At 38.4% G+C, this 17530-nt stretch overlaps 1 protein-coding gene across 1 annotated transcript; it reads right to left on the bottom strand.

Annotated features, from left to right (window-relative positions):
• Positions 1–10561: 10561 nt before the first annotated feature.
• On the bottom strand, positions 10562–17248 carry LOC124272753. Its single transcript, XM_046707955.1, has 3 exons — positions 16996–17248; positions 16011–16205; positions 10562–10602 (listed from the first exon to the last, which is right to left on the bottom strand). Exons 1-3 carry the CDS (start codon positions 17237–17239, stop codon positions 10562–10564), a joined length of 480 nt encoding a protein of 159 aa, XP_046563911.1. The 5' UTR covers positions 17240–17248.
• Between the last annotated feature and the right edge of the window lie 282 nt (positions 17249–17530).

The following is a 17530-nucleotide window of genomic DNA, read 5'->3' on the forward strand; positions in this document are numbered from 1 at the left end:
GCGGCAGGCATAGAGTCTGGACACGACGTCGTGAACGGTATGCCCAATGTTGTGTACAGGAAGTCGACAAATTCGGGGACGGAAGTTGCATGGTGTGGGGTGCTTTCTGTGGGAACAACCGTTCCCGACTTCTGGTCATCCGTGGAAACCTCACAGCTGCTGCTTACCGCGACCAGGTGCTCACCCCTGAACTCGTTCCTTTCATGGCGGCTCATGGCCCAGGTCTACAGTTCCAGCATGATAATGCTCGGTCGCATACCGCGATGTTGACACGAAATTTCCTTCAAAACGCTGGAATCAACGTCATGGACTGGCCATCGAGGTCCCCTGACCTTAATCCAATAGAGCACGTTTGGGATGCACTTGGGAGAAGGCTTCGTGGTCTTAGGAACCAACCTCAGAATTTGCAGGAACTTGGCGCTGCCTTGCAAGAGCAATGGCGCAGAATCCCCAACCACGTGTTCACAAGCGTCAGGCAGTCGATGAGGAGACGTTGTTTGGCAGTGGTGAATGCGCGGGGCGGCCATACACGATACTGAACTGAGAAATTTCGCATTTTTATTCTTGTGTCTTGACATTCTGTATACCCATGTTTTGGAACGGCGGTGTAGCCTAATGGAACTGATTATGGCACTGTCAGTGTATCGAGTACATCACACAGATCTCAGCAATGAAATAATAACAATTTAACCATCTTACCATCTCTTGTTCTTTTATAGTACCCTGAAGAAAGAATGTGAAGTTTCTTTTTTGACTCAGTATAGTTGGAAAGTGGTCACTTCCACAGAGGTCATTGTGGACTGACCAATCAAATTCATTAAGTAGATTAGAGTCTGCAAGAGACAAATCTAGAGAAGAGTAGGTGCCGGTTGCAGGGTGCAGATAAGTGCTTGCATCGTCATTGTATATACACAAATCATTATTGGAGATAAAATCTTCCAGTATTTTCCCTTTGAGTTAGTATTTGTACCACCCCAGATCGGGTTATGGCCATTAAGATCACCCATCATAATACAAGGTTTAGGAATTTGGTCATAGAGAGCTTGAATATCAGACTGCTGGAGTGTTGAAGAAGGGGGAATATACAGAGAGCATAGTGTAAAGGTAACATGAAGAGTAAGTCTCACTGCAACGGCTTGGAGATTAGTTGTAAGTGTTACAGGACTAAGGATAACATCCTGCTTAACAAGTATTGAAGACCCTCCAGTGGCCCTGTCACCCGGAGGTGAAAAAGAATTATATGCAACGAACTGACGTAAATGAAAAATATCAGTCTGCTTCAGATAAGTTTCGTGCAGACAGAAAGCTGTTGGTGCAAAATCTTGGACTAATAGCTGTAACTCATTAAAATTGGTCCTTAATCCTCTACAATTCCACTGTACTATATTTTTGGAATGGACTATGGTTTAGGTGGGTTGATTGGGGATCTACCCCGCACTCCCTATGGGGTAGGCTATGTGCCCTTGGATTGGTGTGATCAGATACACCCATTTCCTCCAGTGATCCAAACTTGTTAAACAATTAGATTTTAATATCTGATCCTTTTGGTGTTCGATTTGACTTGGACGTTTCTGTTCTTGTCTTGAATTTCGATTTTGCACTCTGTTTTTCATTTCTATTAGACTGAGGAGGAGAGTCGGTCGTAGGAGATACGATCTGTTCGGTAGAAACTGATGTATCTGTCTGAGTAGACTGTTCAGGAGAGATAGACTGGGCAATATCTGTATTCACCCATGTCAGGTCAGTCTGATATGGGCTTGGAAGTCATTATTGGTGAATTTGTTCCTTTTGAGGACGTTTCAGGTGTTTCGGTGACGGAGGCGTACGTTTCAGTGTGTTCAGTAGATTGGGCAATCTGTTTTGCTTCAGCAAAACTGACATTCCTGGAAAATTTGATTTTATTTATTTCCATTTGCCTTTTCCAAATTGGACATTCTTTAGAAAAGGCCGAATGACTTCCAGAACAGTTTGCACATTTTCTGTAATTACTGTCACAATCTTCTGTTACATGTGTATTCTCAGCACAGTGAGCACATGTAACAGACAATGTGCAAGTATTAACACCATGTCTGTACTCTTGACACTTAAAGCAGCGCAGAGGATTTGGAATATAGAAGTCAAAATTCAGATTGCAGTAACCTGCTTTGACTGACTATGGAGGTGTTAGGTATTGGTTTGGACAGTTTCATTATTTCTCCGAGTTGTAAAACGTTTGACGTAAGATACTCCTTGATCTTTCATCTCAGATGCAATATCGAGCTCAGTCATGTCTGCTAAAAGATGGTCATGGTATCGAACAATACCGTTGCTTGTATTCAGCGTTCTGTGAGCAGAAACTAACACCGGGACTCCGATAAATATATCAGTTGGAAACAGGTTGGTAGCTTGTTGTTTTCTGCTACATGGTTTATTGGTTCGTCACCCAAGCTCCCCACCCACCACGGAGTATCATATAGACAATGCTAATAACAAGTGGATTTCAAACTTGCAGCACCAAGGATACTTGGATGATATACTCCAGCAGAATATTTAGAAAAAATTACTCCACCAGATTGGCCCATGAGCCACCGCCTTCTGGGCATAGGACTCTAGGCAAATTACAAAACTGAAATATTTTCGAATTTGAATATAACCATAAGCCAAGTCATCTGACAGAACATTTTACAAAATGTCTAAAACTTCTGTATCAAAATATACATACACAGGGCTTGGCATGACCAGCCGATTGGTTGAACCGGGCCCATTCAGCCACCCGTCTAGGTGAAGTAAGGGGCGAAGTGGTGTGTTGGGCAAAGGAACACTGTTCCTGGAACCAGTGCCCTCAACCACCAGACTCCAGTCCTCCACCGACACAGGGGCGCAACCCACGGCTAACACGTTGGTGGACCAAATATACCCCCGGGCCCACCCGGGTTGAAGAGCTTTTAGCGTTACCCAGCACCCGCCACGAGGAGGTGGTTCTTCACGGATGCCAATTATAAATAAAAGTATCAGGTGGCACACTGAGTTAGTGGAACATAGGGTAATACTGTGAAACCCTGTTAAACCGCTCCGCTCAGGATGAACCAGATACATGCATCAACATTCCACACTCAACCATGTAAACAAACGCATGCAGCAAATAACATTTTACACCTCGATCCATGACATGTTTCGTCAAGACATAGTATTGACATAGATCTTTGAAACAGGCACTGAACATGTACTTATTTCTAACAAAGTGGATATGACTGTTACAGTAAAACATGCCAAATCCGAATATTACCTCTTTGACGTCCGTATAATAGCAGTATCTAACTCATATAGACAAGCATACAAATGTCTGTTACACTTAAATAAACTCAGTTATGTGCAAGTACGTTAAAGAGTATCACGGTAATATTACTTACAAACCGATGAACAGCTGTTCAGATGTGTGTGGTGAAGAAGAATAATTACATTCTCTTTGAATCGAAATACATTTTCGTTCCATTCAATCGTCACATTAATTTTTTTTAATTGAACCGTCATCTGTTTAATTATTTTGACAAGTATATATCATACTATACGTCTGTTCTGTGCTACTAATGAATACAATGTTTCCACTTATTCGATAATGTAATAAACGTACCTTTGTTGAGTTCTCATAACATAAGATCAATAGACGTTTGAAAATCCCGATATGAATTCATCAAACAATTATGAACGAATTTAGATGTATGTGTTCACTAAACTGCAACAGCGATTTTGTCTGGGATGAAGTCCTATACAAATACACGGGCAAAAAAACACACGCGTATTGATCGTATTAAGAGAGATAGTGATGATAATATTTACCTCGCAACAACAGCGGACATGCTTCCAAAATAGGCCTTGGATGTAACTGCAGGGAGAAAAGTGATCTTCACTCACTGATGTCATGTGAGAAATGATACGTGCGTGCTTGCCCCACTTATATAGTTTAATAACTTCAGGGATGTCCTATCCCATGATGGAGAAGACAAGTTTTTCTACAAAGTTCCAGATTATTCATTTTTCCACCACAAGTATCAAATCATCTTCTTATAAACGGTCTTTTAATAATGTTAGTTTTCATTTAGTTATTGATACTTTAAAAGTAATAGAACTATTTGATACATTTCAATTTGTATATTTTGTACATAATGTTACTTTATAACTGATAGAGTACATAACCAACTGATATTGATACTGGTAGTATCCTCCCAGGGGGTTGAAATATGGTAAAATCAATCAATGGCAAACATCGTGAACATCGGAAGGGATGGTGTAAATCCAGCTATGTCTATACAGGTGGCACTGAAAGTTCCCGTTGTGTCCACTTTCAGATCTAGACACCGTTATTATACTGCATTTTATATTGTACAAAGTTTGCCTTAAAGCGTAAGTATTTATGGCCTGACGCCTAAAACTGTTTCACAATGAATAACACAGCCTATATGTTGTGGTGTGTTTGTAGTAGCCAAATATTGAATAACGGAGTACAGGCGTATATACATGTATTAAACAGTAAATGATTACACCTCGATATACAGTGTATTGTTGTCCTCAATGGATTGTTTCACCGCAAACATATCAACCTACTGCCACAGTGGAGTAAACCTCGACCAACCAATGGGGACGTATTAAAACAGGTATGGGTATTTAAACAAATCTGCATACCTCCAGTATTTAATCGTTTTCCATGTCAGGTGATATTAATGTTCCCGACTGACGTTGCGAAATATAAGTTGAAAACATCTGCCAATTTAACTTCGTTGAGTGGCATTTTTAGACGTTGGTGAATCAGATAAGGACAAGCTTTATGGATGAACAGCTTCTTTATTCGGGTGATGCGACGTTTCAATACCGATTCTGGCAAATGTTACTTGCTTGACAACGATACAAGAATCTGTATCGAAACGTCGCATCATCCGAATAAAGAAGTTGTTCATCCATAGAGTTTGTCCTTATCTGAAAATTTTATAGAGACCGTCCACGTTTGTCTGACAAATTTGAGGATTCTCTGTCAATTCAGACTTCCTGATTTGTCAGTCATATTATTCCATTGACAGATAGCAGGAGATTAATATGTGTCGTGGTTACCAGGTAACTAACAACGCTCTTGTTCCGTTCAAATGCCAAGATAGATGCAAATATAGCCTCTTTTACAACATCAATAACGTCCAAGATATTTTTTATGGATTAAACTTCTTTTTTTTTTCTTTTTTTTCTTTTTTTTTTTTTAATTTCTCTCACAACGTTTCGAGACCATTCCAGGTCCCTTCATCAGGTGAACTGGCAGTTAGGACTATGACGTCGTCACTATGACGTCATTACTGAGTTATAGTGACGACGTCATAGTCCTAACTGCCAGTTCACCTGATGAAGGGACCTGGAATGGTCTCGAAACGTTGTGAGAGAAATTAAAAAAAAGAAGTTTAATCCATAAAAAATATCTTGGACATCAATGTACAACTTCTAAATGCCACTGAAAGACAACATCAATAACCATCAAATAGGCAGTTTCATATTAGATTTTTGCATAAAGAATCACAGCGACCAAAACAATATCGGCAGTATGAGAAGGAAACTGACTTCAACTTTCCAATAGTCTGCTAGACTGTATTCTAACTTTCCCTTAATGTGCATCATTATTCCAAACGTTCCAGGCTTTGCTGACACCTGCTGAGGTACAAAGGAACATGCTCTTAAGAAGATTTCACACAGCGTCAAACATCCCTTGCTCAAAACGTGTTTACAACATTCCAGGGGCTAGTCAAATTTTTTATGATAGTTATGTCGGGGACAATTCAAGATTTGACAAATCAATGACTAAAATGATTCTCTGGGCAATTTTAATCTTACCATGTTTGAAAAGATAAAGAATTGTTTTGCCTTATCATGGGCTTGTTGTGTGTAATACAAGTGTCATAGGGAAATGAACCGTTTCGTGAACATTTGAATTTGCATCATCACCATTTGAATGTAATTTACGGCACACGTGCTCATGATGCATCGTGCAATGCACTGTGAATTTAGCATCGAAGTGGCGTAAAAAACAGCTCACACACTCTGCATTTAGCATCAAAATGGTGTTCAACCAACTCACTCACTCTGCATTGAGCATCAAACTGGAGGTCAACCCAACTCACAACTGTGCTGTTAACACGTTTCTTAGGATTATGACAAGTGTGTTGTGGAGCTTTTTTCTGCAAATACACCTTTGCCTTGAAAAGTCTCACTGAAAGAACAACACATCAACGTATGGTATGTGCCTTTCTTCACAAATCATTAAGGCATAGAATGTCTAGAAATGCAAATATATGAGTATGTAGTTTAAATGCACAAGGATGAACCTTCCCTATATCCCAAGGTGATATCCGGATTAGGCTACTCCAGGCACACTCTTGCGCTGTCCCTGGTGTTTGGTCGATACACATTGTAACCTTGGGGATGCTTATGCTGGAATCAATATGTGTTGATGTAACAAGATTGATCTTCGTTCCAGCTAATAGTCGTCAACTCAAAAACACAAACTAAATAAGGAGGATTTTTTAATGGTCTGAAAAAGGATTACATTTAGATATTGACGAGAATGTATAATGAAGGAGAATTATCTTGAGGGAAAAGAAGTTAATACACTGCAGATTCCACTATAAGATAAAAGAATACATACCACAATGACATATTATAGATTTACTGAATACATGCCACAGAACCATATATAGGACCACTGGATACATAGCACTGCACCATATTATAGATTTACTGAATACATGCCACAGAACCATATATAGGACCACTGGATACATAGCACTTCACCATATTATAGATTTACTGAATACACATACAGAACCATATATAGGACCACTGGATAGATAGCACTACACCATATTATAGATTTACTGAATACATGCCACAGAACCATATATAGGACCACTGGATACATAGCACTACACCATATTATAGATTTACTGAATACATGCTACAGAACCATATATAGGACCACTGGATACATAGCACTACACCATCTTATAGATTTACTGAATACATGCCACAGAACGATATATAGGACCACTGGATACATAGCACTTCACCATATTATAGATTTACTAAATACATGCCACAGAACAATAAATGGGACCACTGGATACATAGCACTTCACCATGTTATAGATTTACTGAATACATGCCACAGAACGATATATAGGACCACTGGATACATAGCACTACACCATGTTATAGATTTACTGAATACATGCCACAGAACAATAAATGGGACCACTTGATACATAGCACTACACCATATTATAGTTTTACTGAATACATGCCACCGAACCATATATAGGACCACTGGATACATAGCACTTCACCATATTATAGATTTACTAAATACATGCTACAGAACCATATATAGGATCACTGGATACATAGCACTACACCATATTATAAGGAAATTCAATACATAACACTACACCATATATATACCCACCAAGACATAATATGTAACGCCATTCAATACATACCCTTAAACAATATAGAGGACCACTGAATAAATATCACTACACCATACACAGGGTCATCCTATATATACCACTACAAGAAGCATCATAACCATTGAATACATACCACTAAACCGTATATAGAATATATCGCATGACTCCATATACAGGATCACTGACTATATTTTACCACTCCTCTTAACCCAAAGTTAATGTTGGTACTAAATAAAAGACCCGTGAAGGTCCGGGTTAGAATTGAATCTTCAGTAACCCATGCTTGTCGTAAGAGGCGACTAACGAGATCGGGTGGTCAGGCTCGCTGGCTTGGTAGACACATGTCATCGGTTCCCAATTGCGCAGATCGATGCTCATGCTGTTGATCACTGGATTGTCTGGTCCAGACTCGATTATTTACAGACCGCCGCTATATAGTTGGAATATTGCTGAGTGCGGCGTAAAACTAAACTCACTCACTAAATAATAAATACATCACTCACTGAATACATTCTAATAGTTTCTATGCAGTACCAATGACTATATAGCACTACAACAGATATGGGACCATTGAACATAAACAACTGCTACGTGTATAGTGTAACAACATATATAGAACCACTCAATACATAGGACTGCTTCATGCATTGTACTTCTGCTACAGTACCATTTCCTGTAGACCACTACTCCGTATATATAGCCAATTTCGACTACAATCGCCAACGGCTAAAGGGATGATATAAATCCATCTAAGGTCTATTCAGGTACCAAAAGTACTGGTACCCATGGTCCCAAGTGTGGTGATCTACCTTCAGTTGTTGGCGATCAATAGCCCATTTTTACATTGTATTGTCAAAAAATAGTTTTCTACTTTTAAAGATATATGCTAGCTAGTTTTAACTCATTTTGTGATAATCTAGTAATTTTACTGTCCTTCGTTGACAGGGTTTTATATATTATATGTATATATTATGCATTTAGAACTAGTTTTAGTCACGATATGGCTGAAATATTGCCGATGCGACTTAAAATCTTAACTCAATCACTCCGTAAATTGTGCCACTCTGTATGTAATACCCTTCATTTATACCACATACATAACACAACTTGACAGACAGTACAACCTCCTAATAAACCTCGTTCTAAATCTAGAAACACTGCGTATAATACCAAACCACATGGTCAACCACACCAGGGAAACTTTCTTCGCGAGAGATTTTGCATTAACCCTTTTCTACTGCAAATTACAACGTGTTAAGATTAGTCATCGTTAAGGGACGCGTTAATAAGCATATGCCAACAAATATACTCTGATCTGAGAAACCGCATTATTAATATCTACATACCAACATTAACTTTGGGTGAAGAGGAATGGGATGAAGCCAATATGTATTCTGCAAGGTAATATGGCCAAGAATTAACTTCGATAATTTGATCGTTCAAAAACCATCAAATGGCCAATACCCTTCCACTGATTTACCCACCTGTACTTGAATTAATCAATCAATTTGTTTATTGTTATACAGTTCATTAAATATACATGAAAATATACACATGCGTATCAAAGGACTTCTCCTCGAATACGAAACACATTCTAAAGATATTTTGCTAACATGAATTTATGATCATTGGAATTCATTAAAGATATTAAACCATTGATATTTCCACCATGCTGGATAATAAGAGGTACATCACAACGAAGAGTTTGATACATTGGACATTAATATAAAATTTGTATTTCATCTTCCGTTACATTATATAAAGCACATTTAGAATCAGAGCTTTCATAATCACAAAATCCTTTTCTAATACATTGTATTCCTAGCCTGTTGTAACAGCTTCTGAAGATAAGCAGTGATTTACGATATTTAATATTATTAAGATCAAAGATGTACAAATCTGTGGTAAGTGATGACTTAATAATAGAATAAAACTGTAACGAGGTTTTGTTTGTAAGTTGTGCATGTCAGTACTTGAAATTAAGGAGACAAGTGAGACCGCCTCATATTTAGATCGAAGCATAAAGATATATTTTGACTTGTACGTTCCCAAATTATTATCGGTGAACAAATGATTAGCATATGTTTATGACGGGTGCCTCCGGTGGTGCAGGATACGCTCACCTTGTCGCGAACACCTGGTATCATCACTAATCAGTGATTCATAAACACATGCTCTGTCATCGTGACATGGTAATAATCACTGGATTGTCTGGGGTAGGAAACAAAGCCGGATTCCTGTCACTTGTACTCCAGAGATGTAACGACAGTTTCCAACAGAAATTGAGCACCAACTTAAATTAAAATACATGTTCATAGACATATTCCTTTTTAAAAGAACAATTTATTAGTGAAAAAGTTCATCTATTGTATATACATTGTGTCAATGAGACCATCATTGGCCCAGTCCCAGTGTTGCTATTATGATGTTTTGCAAAGGAAAATTTCATGCAGTTGTAAATATATGTAAAAAGCACAGTGGTAATGCTACTGAAGAATATTTTCATGTTCGTTTGGTATGTGCTTTTTACTTCATATCACCTAAATTGACTAATTGTTCATCTGAGCAAACTTTTTGTATTCTTATGTCAACGCCAAACAGGAACCCATCGTGTAAAACTGCGTTGTTTGCTCAACATGCCATGTTAAGCTCACCCATTGTAACCCCTGTAAATACTGTGCAATGGATTTACGGACTGCAGTTCAAAGAAGTAAAACACATGAAATAATACCAATTTTTGCGTAGAATACTATTTCCAGTATTCTAATTTATCATCAAAAACTGTGTTCCACTGGAGATATCGCTTTGTCAGTAGATTTTGTACGATACCCTGACGTCAACAATTACAAGACTCACAATGCTATGACATCGCTGCACTACAAGTCTAATGGCAGTACCGTGTTCAGGGATGTTCATTTTTCATTGAAACCTAATGAAAAGAGATTTTTAATAAAAAATAGAACTTCACCCTCGTGTCTTCTGATATTGAATATATCAACACTCGTTGATAAAAGTAAAATATCCTCCGCAGATATTTGTAACTTTATCAACTCGTGTTGATATAATTGATATTAGCAGACAGTGGATCAGTGAGATTCTCCATATACTCTTCTTCCCACTAAAACCCCTACAACAAAGCAAAAAGCTCAGTTCACAAACAATACCTAACATACAATTTAGTCATTTAGTCGGCTTGCCTAAGCCGTGTGATGTAGGCACGTACATGCGTCAATCTTTAAGTTGTGAAAACAACATTCAAATCATGATAAAGGCCATGCTTAAAGTAAGCTCTAATGTTTGAAAGATAAAGGGCAATAAAGCATGAGGATACCTGCGTGTTGTTTGTAACGATCGTTATCGAAGTGGTTAACCGCCAGAATGAATAGTAGTGAAGGAGGAGAAAAAGTACCGATGCCAAGCTATTGTTGTATACGGTTCACTTTGATCCGAATGATTAATCATTTGTAAAATTACAAATCGTGTACCATACACTGCTTTATATGTCGATTTCACATATAAATGGCATAGGAAGGTAACATTCGATGTCGTTACTACCAGACGAGTTTGATTCCAGACACTTCCCCCATCCAACGCCGCAGATGCTATTGGGTTGACCTGGCATCCACCTGAAGTAGGTTATGTTGTCACCAGTCGAGTACTTCCAGCCTTCGCCCACTATGCACCTGCCATCGACATAAACTGAAATTACGTGTAAATGATATCATTTAGTTTAGCTTCATAAAACTGTTAAACATTTCAACAATCAGTTTCACATCAACGTTTTATCAGAATTCTGGCTGTGCACAAAACCCACAATATGTGCCTACTTTTTCTCTAAAAGTATTTCCATTTGTATATGTGCAAATTATGTATCATCTATCCGGACAATCACTCCAGGAGAGGTCATACAGCAAATTGTACAGATAATAGACGTCTAGATATAAACATAACTGACTTGATAATTGACGAAAATTAACGATTGAGTCGTTATTGCTTTCACTGTTCCGGGTCAATGGTTACGCCACATTCATTTCAACTAGGCGTCTTATTTGTCGGACTCGTGTTAAAGTTAGAACTGCAGATGTTTTAATCAAATCGAATTTTACTTACTGACATGTTAACATGTTAACTTCGAACGAACTTCATCTGAGGCAATTATAGCCGATATGCCACACCTGTGCATTTAGTTATAAACGTGTATCACAAAGATTTGTAAAAGCGTTGTACGACTCTTAAAGTAGGTGCAAATGTTCAAGACCAAAAGAACAATCCAAACTGTTTTGTTGTTGTTGTTGTTTATTTTTTTACGTGTGGAGGCTGGTTGGTTGTTGTCTAACGCCGCACTCAACAATATTACAGCTATATGGGGCGATCTGTAAATAGTCTAGTCTAGACCAGACAATCCAGTGATCAATAGTATTTGCATCGATCTACTCAAATGGGATACGATGACACGACGTCGTGTCAACCAAGCTGGCGAGCCTAACCACCGATTAGACGCCCCTTACGATAAGCTTCGATTCCCCACATGGGTACAATGTGTGAAGCTCATTTCTGGTGTCCCCCGCCATGATATTGCTGGGATATTGCTAAAAGCGGCGTAAAACAAAAATCACTCACTCACTCTTACGATAAGCATGGGTTACTGAGAACAATTCTAACCCGGATCTTCACGGGTCGACGTGTGGTGGACATGTCCAAATATGGTGCGCATTAAAGATCGGAAAGAGGTCGATTTGGGACTGTTTTCGAACTGCTTTGTTCCCAGCCTAATTGCCAAGTGCGGATAAAATGCTTACATGGAAACGTGTAAATTATCCCAATTCTCACTATTCTGGCTCCAAAAACGGCCTTGTTCAAAAGATTCAAAAGTGTTCTTAACATTCATGAGTTCACTAACAATATTTCTGGGGCCTGTTACGTAGTACTTAGTTCTTAGTCTCATTTGAGACACGGTATTGCCTCCAATGACAAAACAATGAAGGGTGTTTTTAATGTCAATTATCATTTAATTATTGATTTTCTAAAATAAATAGAATTACTTCATGAATTTTGATTTATATATATATATTAGAGGTAGTTTAAATTAGCAGCTGAGATTGGTTTGTTTTTTGTTGTTGTTTTTGGGGGGTGTCACTTTATTTCTTTTTGATCTAGGTACAGCATATCATGCACATTTAACAAGTCAGCATATTTGTTGTTTTATATAGGAGTCAAATTACAAAGTCATTATCTATGTAAATAGATTGTGGCAAGACGACCAAAATGTAACAAAAGTGTCGTATTTGCAGTGAGAGTACGCTTTAAATTTGTGTAATTGGTAATTGTAATTCAATTTTGGTTTCAGACCAGCGAGAGAAGGTACAATGTTTGCTACCTTTCTAGAATATATGTATTCTTTAGTTAATATGAACATGGCATTCAGTACATCATTTCTTCTCTCTTTGAATCCGAGAATAATGGTTCCGCGTTTAATTTCAAATGGGTGTCTGTTTCATTTTCAATCCATTCTAGTAGATCTTGCCACAGCTTTTTGACAAGTTTGCATTCATATAATAAATGAATGATCGATTCTATTTCAACATCACATAATGTACAAAGTGGTGATTCTATTAGTTTGTATTTATAAACATCTTTATTGTGAGGATCCTATGATAATACGATATTGAAGCCATCTGTGCCTAGCACTATAAGATGCTCGAAATGGTATATAATTATGTGTTTTCCATAGATTAAATCTAATATCTATGTTCAATTCTTTTTCCAACTTACTTTCATAAAGCAGTTTTTGGTTTATAGCTTCCTTGTGAAGAAGCCTGTTGTAAAATATGCCACATCCTTTCTTAGCTTTGAGTAGTATTTCCAAATTAGGAGAGGTAAAAGGTAAATCTTTCTGAATATTAATTTTGAACGAACTCTGTTTTGAATATGTTTTCAATGAAGATAATAATCCTGTATATTCAAGGAAATTTGTTTCAACCCCATACAGTTCTACGAATTCTTTATAAGAAAGAAATTTATTGTCATCTGTTAGAAAATTATTTATAAATTTAACATTTAGATTAAATTGTTTGTGGCTGTATCCTCATAGGGGGTTGTAGTCTTGTATTGTCTTTCTGTGGGGATACGTAAGTCCCAAAATATTCAAGGTAAATTTATACTAACCAGACTTTTTAACATAGTATTTGTGTTATTTTAAATCATGGCTAAAATTTCCCGCAATCGCCGGCGGATGAAGGGATGGTGTAAATCCAACTAGGGTCCATGCAGGTAGCAAAGGTACTGTAAGTTCCCATGGTCTCTAGTATGGTGACCTATCTTCAGCTGCTGGTGATCTCTAACCCGTTTTTATATACTGTATTGTTTTACAGTTTAATTTTACAGTTACATGCTAGTTTTAATTCTCTATCCGTGATAATCTAGTTATTTTACTGTAGGGGTTTTATAATTTAATGGCATTTTATCATGAATTTGTAATTTGTTAAAATCACGATATGGCTCATTGACAAACATAAACTTTTGTGTTTGGTTAGATTTTAATGTTCCTTACTCTTGTAAGCTCATTTGCTCATTTCACGATTTAGTCCTGTGCGTACATAATGATTGGTTAACCTCTCAGATACAATTTGGAAAGAGCCTCGTACCCATTTGCGATGAGTAAGAAATCAGCTGCCGTCAACTTAGACTCATCAAAGTAGTATCCTGGTCAGTCTGTGACAACATGTATGGATATCGAAGTGGACAATTCTTATGTCGGTAGTAGTTTTTGTTCTACTCGGGCTAAACTTGGGGTCTCCATTCTACACCTGGGTGCCGTTGCACTAACCGATCTTAACTAAGATCAATCTTAGCAAGTTACGCCAATTTTACAATCGTCTTAGCTAAAAGTTACACCCGTTCCACTAACCGATCTTAGGCCGATCGTAGCTGGTCCCGATCTAACGATCCGATCCGAGCTTAGATGGAGACTCTTTCGTTAGAGAGATAGAGGAATGCGAGGCACGAGTTATTTCCCTTTGCATAGTCTAGCAAATGATGGAAGTAGTTTACGAACCAACTGAGTGACTGAGTGAGCTTAGATTTACGCCGCACTCAGCAATAGTCAAGCTATATCGCGGCGGTCTGTAAATAATTTAGCTAATTAAGATTTATAGCGTTCACTAACATGAGCGTTCATGTTAGTGAACGCTATGTATCTTAGCTATAAATAATCCAGTGATCAACAGCATGAGGATCGATCTGCGCAGTTGGGAACCGATGACATGTGTCAACCAAGTCAGCGAGCCTGACCACCCAATCCCGTTAGTCGCCTCTTACGACAAGCATGGGTTATTGAAGTTCAATATTCTAATCCGGGCCTTCATGGGTATTTTTCTAACCAAGTGTAAACGTGGAGAAAATACCCTAGAGCAAAATATTAGGGTAGTGAGCACCTTGGTTTCAGGTGCAAGTGTGTGTGAACGCTGGGTATCAGGCATAATATAATAATAATATATGCATATTTATAGTGCGCCTATTCCACATCCTGGGGCATGCTCAAGGCGCTATGTACAGATAATTTACACGAGAGTATTTACAGCCGAGATTATAAGTAATATACTGAGAACAGGTTTTAAGTCTGGACTTAAAAAATGTCAATTGTGTCAGAGCTTTTATTATGTGCCTGAACCTTGTCAATCAGAATAAACAAGGCGTGACGAGGCATCCTCTATAACGTATGTAGAATCTGTCATTGGTCTTGAATAACACGCGGCCTGCCTTTAGAATCCCCCACCAAATAAGCGCACGTGAAATCAAACATATTTGTATCTTTTTGTTTCAGAACATTGTTCACTTCACAGCTGTCCCTATTCTTAACTATGACGTTGCAATATTGTTGTACAAATGTGTTACACCGACTCGCTCGGTTGTGTTCCCATGACGACAGTGGTCAGACTGGCCTGACATTTGTAAGGCTTCAGTGCAGTGTTTGTTTACATCACAGAAATATACAAATTCATTTCTTGGGGGATTTTAGGGGACGCTCACGGTGAAATGCTCGCTCTTATTTTTCACATAGAATAGGAAAGCCACCATTTTGGTTTCTCTACGATTGATTTTAGCGATCCTAAGTTGGTCATGAGCAACTTAGACTTTGGATCTTAACTTTACGATTGACTTAGGTAAGATCGGTTAGTGGAACGGTATGCCGATCGTAACGTTACGCTAAGGTTGGGATTTTAGGGGTTTACGATTGGCGTAGGGCTAAGATCGGTTAGTGGAACGGCACCCTGGTCATTTTACAGTGGAGGTTCTTTGTGACTATGGACAATATTTTGTGGCTTTTCATTGGTATGATATCAAGCAATAGTTGCAGAAGTAGAGGGACATGAGACAGTAAAATATTCAATCGTGGGGGTATTATGAGATTTACTCATAAGTACAGTGGCTGCTAAAAAGTGAAATATGCAAATACTGGAACAATAGAAAATAGAGATTTCTTCTTCTATAACATCATTTTTAGGACAGTTTTCAATTTTTCATGCGATTGCTTACCAGATCCAGTTGGCCAAACGACAGACAAGAATTCATCCTTGGCACTTGAATTGATTCTGATGAGATGACCACCGTCGGCGACGCAGATGCGAGCAGCATAATAGTGCTTCGTTTGAAAGTCACCATGTATTTTGTAACACACATTAACCGTGGAATTAAAATCATATCCAAGATGACTTGGACAACCATATCCATCTGAAATAAACATTCTTTATTACAACCACGGCAACTAAAAAAAGGTACCTCCAAATGGAAATTTTGCCATTTAATCAAACAATGTGATACCACATGTTGTTTCAGTCGTACTCTCATCTCTTTTCGACAAGGAAACATTAAAAGTACAACAACGTTTAGTAAAATACAGATGTAACACTGAGTGAATGAAGTATTGGGCTCAATGACTGGACTGAAAGGGTTCGAAGTGTCATTTGTCATTTTATGGAAGCAAAATCACGACCGGGACATCGGAAATGGGGCTTTACTGATGCAAACAAACATTGATTTGTTTTCGGAGTAAAACCTACTGTGTTTTGGTGTACGATATTCAAACCAAGGAGTAAGCACAACCAGGGGCGCAAGTCGTGTCCTTTTCTTCCGTTTGTACTGCTGCTTCATTTTGAATACACGTTAATACAACTTCGATGCTTGGGAATTTCAAAAAAGGGAATTTAGCCAAGAAGCATCACATAAGCTTGAGTTGCAGACAGTTATATTCAGAGAGGCGGTTTGGAAATGGCGATTGTTCGACACATTGTAGACACGGGTTCGATTTCCCACATGGCTACAATGTGTGAAGCCCATGTGCGGTGTGCCCCCTGCCGTGATATTGCTGGAAAATTGCTTAAATGCATACCCACTCATTCACCACTGTGTTCACGCAAAATGTCTCCGTGTGAAGGACAACTGCATTTTAAAACTCATGGTGTTATGTTTATGGAAAACATCACGAATCTGTTTGACACGATTGCCAGACAATCTCCCTTACCTCTGTTGGTGTTGTAAATGTCCAAGTCAGTATTGATGTCAGTTCCCCAGAAGGGAACTTCAAGCCTGCCTGGATAGGTGTAGCACTGTTTGTTGTTCCTGTTGTAAATCAGGGAGACACACTGCTGGTATCTCAAGCAAGAGCTGAAGCAGTCTAACACGTTGGCCACATTTGTTGGTGGAGCTATGTCCGAGGGGAGGAAGTGCACCAGAGACAGATGCAGCTGGAGTCGGACGAGCGCCATGGTCCAGTCTTTGACTATTTGGAGAATAGTGACGTTTTACAGTGAATTGAGGTTATGTGCGTACTTAAATGAACCACTCAATTATATTTGTTACTCGTAGTTCATGTTAAGCATTATATGTAAAATGTGAAGCAAGTTGCCAGCATTTTATAACAGTTCTTTATATCAGTCATTTCGTCATAACCATGTTCATAATAAACATAGTTTACAGTATTTGCTTCAGATGTAATATGCTAGCTGTTAAGTTGGTGATCGTGTTAATAAGTTTCTCAAACGTTCAGAAAGAATGGG

Source organism: Haliotis rubra, unplaced genomic scaffold, assembly GCF_003918875.1.
Source record: "Haliotis rubra isolate DU_JTF1 unplaced genomic scaffold, ASM391887v1 Scf1721, whole genome shotgun sequence".
NCBI classification, from domain to species: Eukaryota; Metazoa; Mollusca; class Gastropoda; order Lepetellida; family Haliotidae; genus Haliotis; species Haliotis rubra.

Excerpts from the sequence above, each read along its gene's own strand:
- LOC124272753 (XM_046707955.1), bottom strand. The coding sequence starts at position 17,239 with ATGGCGCTCGTCCGACTCCAGCTGCATCTGTCTCTGGTGCACTTCCTC. Across the intron at positions 16,206-16,995 it reads CATTTACAACACCAACAGAG|ATGGATATGGTTGTCCAAGT; the intron begins GTAAGGGAGATT and ends TGTTTATTTCAG. Across the intron at positions 10,603-16,010 it reads CGTTTGGCCAACTGGATCTG|GGGTTTTAGTGGGAAGAAGA; the intron begins GTAAGCAATCGC and ends GCTTTGTTGTAG.